Source organism: Formica exsecta, unplaced genomic scaffold (assembly GCF_003651465.1).
Source record: "Formica exsecta isolate Colony F162 unplaced genomic scaffold, ASM365146v1 scaffold408, whole genome shotgun sequence".
Lineage (NCBI taxonomy): Eukaryota > Metazoa > Arthropoda > Insecta > Hymenoptera > Formicidae > Formica > Formica exsecta.
Window position 1 is genome coordinate 8709 of NW_021851320.1, and position 6746 is coordinate 15454.

A 6746-nucleotide genomic window follows, 5' to 3' on the forward strand; every position below is an offset into this window, starting at 1 on the left:
ATATATATAAATATATTGTAATACAATACTGAATAATAACATTGAATATATAGGAATATTAATGGGACTTGGTGATCAAATTGCACAGAATTTTATAGATAATTCGAAAACCATTGATTTGGTACGTACAATGCAGTTTGCTGGGATTGGTTTGTTTATTAGTGTAAGTACACTTTATGCTATTGATGTTGTATATTATATAAAAATTTCAAGTATCTTTCACATGCAGATATTTCTAGTATATATGCTTAATGTTTTTGGAATTTGATATTATAATATATAAAATATGTATAATTCAACAACTTTAAAAATAGAAATAGATTATCACAGTAATCAATGAGAGTTTACAATATGTATTAATAAAATTGTAGGGTCCAGCAACAAGAACTTGGTATGGTATTCTAGATAAATATATAGGTTCTAAAGGTTATTCTGTTGCAATAAAAAAGGTTGCGTGCGACCAATTGTTATTTGCACCTACATTTATAGCAGTTTTATTAGTTACTATTGGTATTTGCCAAGGAAAAGATATTGAAAAAATAAAAATTAAAGTGCGAGATGAATATAATAACATTTTAATAAATAATTATAAGGTAATGTATGATTATATCTCATACAAATTATAATATTTCTTTCATTTGCTTTGTGACATTATTTTGTTTCAGCTTTGGCCTATGGTACAACTTATAAATTTCTCTATAGTACCTTTACATTATCAAGTTTTAGTTGTACAATTAGTTGCTCTATTTTGGAATAGCTATATTTCATACAAAACAAACTTGGACAAACATAATGAATTTAGATAAATATAATTGATTGACAAATTCGTAATTGTAAACAAGATTAACATATATGTAATAATTAAAATATTTCATATTAGTAATAATTAAAAAAAATATCCTGTAAAAATATTTGTTTATAACTATAATTTTGTTGATTATATCACATTATATAATTTTTTTATATGTACTGGTATTAAAAAAAAAAAAGACGTAGCAAAAGTAATGACAGACATAACAAGAAAAAAGGAAAAAGATATATATAATGCTATAAAGATATAGTGTTAATGCTTTATTTATATAACAATTTTTTTTTTTTTAAGTAATCTCAATTGTGAAAATTATAAGAGCATGTGTATGTGTGTGATGTGTGTATGCAACATAAGTTATAAACTAAATTATATACATATATTTTTTTATTTCATAACTTATTATATTTAATTTATATTCTCAAAACTAATACTCTCTCTCTCTCTCTTTCTTCAGTGGGTTAGAAGTATCATATCTTTATACAATTTGTAAATATAAGTACATATCTCTATTATAGTATATATGTATGTAGTATATATGTATTTCTTTAATCATACTTATCATCATCTGAAATCTTAAATAATGTTACTCAAATATTTGCATTCTTTGAGCCTTGCCAAATCAATTATGTTTAGAGTTTTAATTACAAGAAAAGATGATAATACTACTGTTCGATTTAGTATATATATAATATTATGCACACTATTTAGGCTGCATTCTGATATTCACTGCCAGTACTGAAAATCTATAGTTTGTCATGTACACTATAGATTTTTAGTATTGGCAGTGAATATCGGAACGCAGCCTTAGAAATACTATGTACACTATCATTTAAAAGTATATTGGAAGATGGTTGTATAACAACTAATAACTACAATACTTAATAATAACATACTTTTTGGGTGCATAAATGATCTTATATAAACATTGAGTTAAAATGTAGTTTTTGCAAACGTGTCTACATAAATAACTTTTAATGGACTTGCTTAGTTGGATGAAACAGATTTGTAACATAATAAAAAGATAAAAGCAAGACATAGTTTCATAAAATTTTGCAACAGTTTTGATAGCTGTAATATCATCACTCTATGTTTTCATATATAAAATATCAAATAATATAGTTTATGCATGCGTTTTTTAAATATATTTTATCTTAACAAAGGTATCTGAAGAAATAAATTTCGTTTATATTAATGGTAAAATGTGATAATCAAATGTAGCTTCATGATTAACTATCATTGATTATTATGTAAAATAAAAAAATAAATTTTGGAATAAAAGATTATTATAAAGAATGACCTTATTAATGAATCATAAAATAGATAACGAATCCTTGTATATATTAAAAAATTAAATTTATGTCGATTTTAACTACATACATACACTACACACATTACTAATATATACATATTACAAAATTAAACTTTTTATATATTATTTTATATATTATTGTGTTCAATTAAGGAATTTTTCAATATATTCATAATAATATTAAGGAAGATTGAGAAATAATATGTTACTTGTAATACTGTTACCATAATATTTACTATTTTTTCGGTAATTATAATGATAAGTGTTATAAATTTTGCATGTGACAGAAAAGTAATTTGGTTACTTCTTATGTTCTTTTGATAAAGAGTAACGAATTTAACAGTTACTTTCATCGTCACTTTTTTCGAATCTACTAAGTATATTTTTTATGTAAAGAAACCTAGAACGTTAAAATGCGGCATTACATAAAAACTGCTGGAAACTTTTTAGTATCTCATTTCTCCCTATTTTGTAAGAAACATTTAGGCTGCGTTTCGAAAACTTACTGCCATTTCTGGAAATCTATAATACATAATGTGAACTATAGATTTTTAGTAATGATAGTAAATTTCGGAACGCAGTTTTAATTATATAAGTCAATGATTGGTCAAAAATATGAGATAAAAATTAGCATATTGTGTTAGAGTTCTTGACATTTATGAATCTATTGATAGAGAACTAACAATAAGAAAACTTTCTCTTTTTTTATTTACATTTACAGCATTTAAAAATCTCAAAAAAACTTGCAACTTTTTTTAAGTTTTTTTTTATTCAAAATTAATTATTATCATCAAAATTATTACATATTTTATATCAATAGCGATATCACTATCTTGATTATATATAGCTTTTGTTATATTTTAATGTGAAATAACATTTAAAAATGTAAATTTAAAATAAATGTGAAATATAAAATAACATTCAAAAATGTAAATTTTGGGTGTTTAACTTGATTATGTATTAACATTAAAAAAAATAATATAATTTGTAACGACTCGTTACTAATATAAGTAACGGTAACGAGTAACAATAATGAGTTATTTTTCAGGAAAAAGGAACAGTAACGAATTACTTTTAAATTAATTTTCCCAACCGTGATATTAAGTAATACATTTAAACGAATCAAATGTAAAATCATTAGTTTGTGGAATGTGGTTTTATGTGTAATGTTGGTTTATTGTTATAGCAATTCTAATTCTTTTTTGTACATATACTCAATACTATTTTCCTCTTCTTTTAAAATTTGAAAGCTATTTCTTTTTTAGAATTTTGAAAATTATGTTGCTCTCTTATTATATACTTATATTTGGTAGATAGAAGTATGTAAAATACATCTCTGACAAATGGAATATAAAATTACAAATATAAAATTTTATATTTTGTGCTATATTTTTTTTTTTTTTTTGTTTCTTTAATACTTTGTTTTAACGGAAATGACAAAAATGGTAAACGCAAATGTATTTATCTAATTACAAAGATTAATAATATTAAATATGTATATATATATAAGGGCATTAAAAAAGATATTTACTGATTTACCTGAAATGCTTCAAAATCATTATCATTAACAACTCGCTGTTGAACATTTTTCTGCTTTTGCAACAGCGGCAGGTATGGTATCAGTAGTTTTAGATGATATGCACTGTCCAAGTAGCTCTGGACATAACACATCATTGGAAACAATGCTATGGATTTTTTTTAGCAAGTCATAATTGATGTGCTGCGTTATTACAGCATCATGCCTGTTTTTGCATTTAATATTTTATTAGAACAATATCATATTTAACAACCGAATTTATCTAAATTGACAATATCAATTTAATTAAAAAAATATACATGACACATATTGCTTACTTATATTCAGGATGTAAAGTGACCTCTTTCCTTAGCCAAGCTGCAGTTGTTAAAAGTTCCCCAGAAGCACGTTTCTGTATTAATTTTATGTATCTTTGTATAGTGCAATGTGTATCTGCATCTACATCCATGTTAGAGAGATACGAGTTAACTAATGGCACAAGACCAGGGAAAATACCATCCTAAAAAAAAAAAAAAAAAAATTATCATATAGAAAATATATTTACCTGAAACTTGTGCATAAAAATGTATATTTATTAAAAATAGAAAAAAATATGAGTTATATAATAACACAAAATATTCTTATCGTGTATTTTATTCCTGAGATAAGCACCTTTCCATTAATAATTTCGTTAATTGTAAATTCAGTATATTCTGATTGAGCATCATCAGATTTTATATCTGAAGTAATATCACGACGAAACCAAAATTTCTCCAATTTGACTGCATCTCTTTTTTGCGCTTTGACCATATTTTGATCAACTTTGCTGATTGGAATTAAAAGATTTAATTTGTAACTCAATATGACCCTCGTCAATAATACCGTGAAACAAACTATTGCGGCATTTTCGAAGTCCGTGATTTGAACTTCGCATGGACGGAATTCTACACGCCACCCGATAGAAGAGTTTGGCGGTGGTGGTTTAAAACGCATAGTTTGCCAGTTTGTAGATTGTATATTCTAAAACAATAATATATTTTATAATTGTGCGAACATTGTATTCTACAACTGCGCGCAATTAATATCCATAAGTTAGCATTACAATTGTAATTTTACCTCAAAGTGATCAGTATCCTCCAAATCGTCCTGATGTACTTTTTCGGAAAACAAAGATACGCTATCTCTGATAAACAAATGAGCTATATGTTGTGCAAGCAAATGATCGATTTCATTATCCAAAAGCTGCTTATATATTTCATCATCATATGTCACAGGGACATCATTATATTTTTCCCCTTCTTTGCTAAGATATGAATCGATAGAATCATATCTAGACTTACTGATTCTAAATTTATTTTCCTTAAGAGGTTTCAATCCGCGTTCCTCTTGTGTCCTACAGTCCACTGACGAAGATATGACGCTCCATCGACAATCAACATCGCTTATGTAACCGCGATAAAACGGACTGGCTGCAGTTAAAGCCAACTGTCGAATGTTAAAGAAATGTTCTGTAACGTATGCATGAAAAAAACACTCTGACAGTATGTTATTGTTATATAAAAAAAATAAAAAAATTGTTAATAATATTATTTAACACTAACCATGATTGGACATAAAGGTGTCAGTTGATCATATAATGTTCTTGCTTCTTGTATGTTGCATGCTTGAAAAGTGAGTTGTAAACAACAACATCCCATCCCAAAACCCATTGCATCCATGTAGATGTGATTATCTTTAGATGCCTTAGAGGAGGATCCATCATCTCCTTTGTTGGTAAGATCTTCTCTGAATAACAGTGGCACATTTTTATCTCTGTAAACTACAAAAATATCTATTTATATCATAAAAAATTTACACATTCAGAAATTTTAATATAAAAAATAGAAAATATATATACATTGTCAATATTGTCTATAATGCTATTACATACTAGTAATGTTTATAGCAACTTTTTCTCCACGTCGTTCTCTTATGTTTCTAGTTAATGTCTTGAAACGTGGATGACCAGGATATATAGCTTCATCAGGAAAAAATAAGCTCTTGGAGGCACCAGTATTGAATGTTGGATAAGTAGGAGGATCAGTAAAGTCAGGAGCTCCTATTCTGTAATAGAAATAATAAAATGTATAAAATGTCAAAATATTTTTATTATATTAATGATTTATTCTCTTTATAACTACCTTGGAAAAACAGTTAATGACATTAAAACTTCATTAGGTTGTAATAATTTTGATGCCTCTTGTCTTCGATAACGCATGTTAGCTTCAACAACATTAAAATGAGCTAATAATCCTCCATATGGTTTCCCTGGAGTTCCTTCAATCATGTAAGCACCATATTCTGGTCTCCAAAGTGACTTTACATTTCTGTGAAAATAATTATATTATATTATATTATATTTCATATATATACACAGGGTGACCCAGGATTTCTCAACAAACTGTGGAAGAATATTCTACAAATGGAAATAAGAAAAAAATATTATATGAAGTTTGAATAGAATGCTTTATTACAATGTTATAAGCAAATATTGAAACGGAACATGAAATAGGTAACCATGGATTTTTCATTGTGCAGAATCAGTGTATATCGGTGTATTCCTCATTTAAAAACACTCTTGGTATTTTGATGGTAGTAGCTAATTCACACAACGATTGAAATCTAATTGATGCAAAAGCTATTGATGTAAAAGTAACAATCATACTAAATCTTTTGAAGATAGTAAACATGATATGAATACACAGATAAGATAAACACATGTTCGACCTTTCATATTCTGCATGATGGAAAATCTGTAGTTACCTATTTCATGTTCCGTTTTTTAATAATATTTTTTATAACTTTGTAATCAAGCATTTCTAGCCAAACTTCATATAATATTTTTTCTTATCTCCATTTGTAGAATGGTCCTTCCACAGTTTGTTGAGAAACCTTGAGACACCCTATATATGTGTATGTATATATATATATATATATAAAATAACAATTTTATATTTATTAAAAATCAATTCTTATCATATAAATAAAATAACACAGAATACAAAATAACATAATAACAATTGAAAGTTTTCAGGCTCTTTCAGAGATTTGTCAAAAATTTTATAAATTAA

The 6746-nt window shown here is 26.1% G+C and overlaps 2 protein-coding genes and 1 long non-coding RNA gene across 5 annotated transcripts in view; 2 read left to right on the forward strand and 1 right to left on the reverse strand.

The window, feature by feature from the left end:
* The window catches only part of LOC115240101 (protein Mpv17), a 6510-nt gene extending 4413 nt beyond the window's left edge, over positions 1–2097 (forward strand). For both annotated transcript variants that reach the window (XM_029815071.1, XM_029815070.1), the window contains 3 exons: positions 54–163; positions 372–593; positions 666–2097. In XM_029815071.1, coding sequence (XP_029670931.1) covers positions 54–163; positions 372–593; positions 666–806 — 473 coding nt within the window. In that variant the 3' untranslated portion in view covers positions 807–2097. The remainder of the gene's footprint in view (positions 1–53; positions 164–371; positions 594–665) is intronic.
* A 1400-nt stretch (positions 2098–3497) lies between these two features.
* Positions 3498–6746, reverse strand: part of LOC115240100 (glutamate--cysteine ligase catalytic subunit) — a 6573-nt gene continuing 3324 nt past the window's right edge. For both annotated transcript variants that reach the window (XM_029815068.1, XM_029815069.1), the window contains 7 exons: positions 5817–6002; positions 5567–5739; positions 5238–5455; positions 4753–5121; positions 4309–4656; positions 3975–4156; positions 3498–3862 (listed from right to left, as the gene is read on the reverse strand). In XM_029815068.1, coding sequence (XP_029670928.1) covers positions 3685–3862; positions 3975–4156; positions 4309–4656; positions 4753–5121; positions 5238–5455; positions 5567–5739; positions 5817–6002 — 1654 coding nt within the window. In that variant the 3' untranslated portion in view covers positions 3498–3684. The remainder of the gene's footprint in view (positions 3863–3974; positions 4157–4308; positions 4657–4752; positions 5122–5237; positions 5456–5566; positions 5740–5816; positions 6003–6746) is intronic.
* On the forward strand, positions 4952–5776 carry LOC115240102. Its single transcript, XR_003884736.1, has 2 exons — positions 4952–5409; positions 5618–5776. It is a non-coding gene; the product is annotated as an uncharacterized LOC115240102 (long non-coding RNA).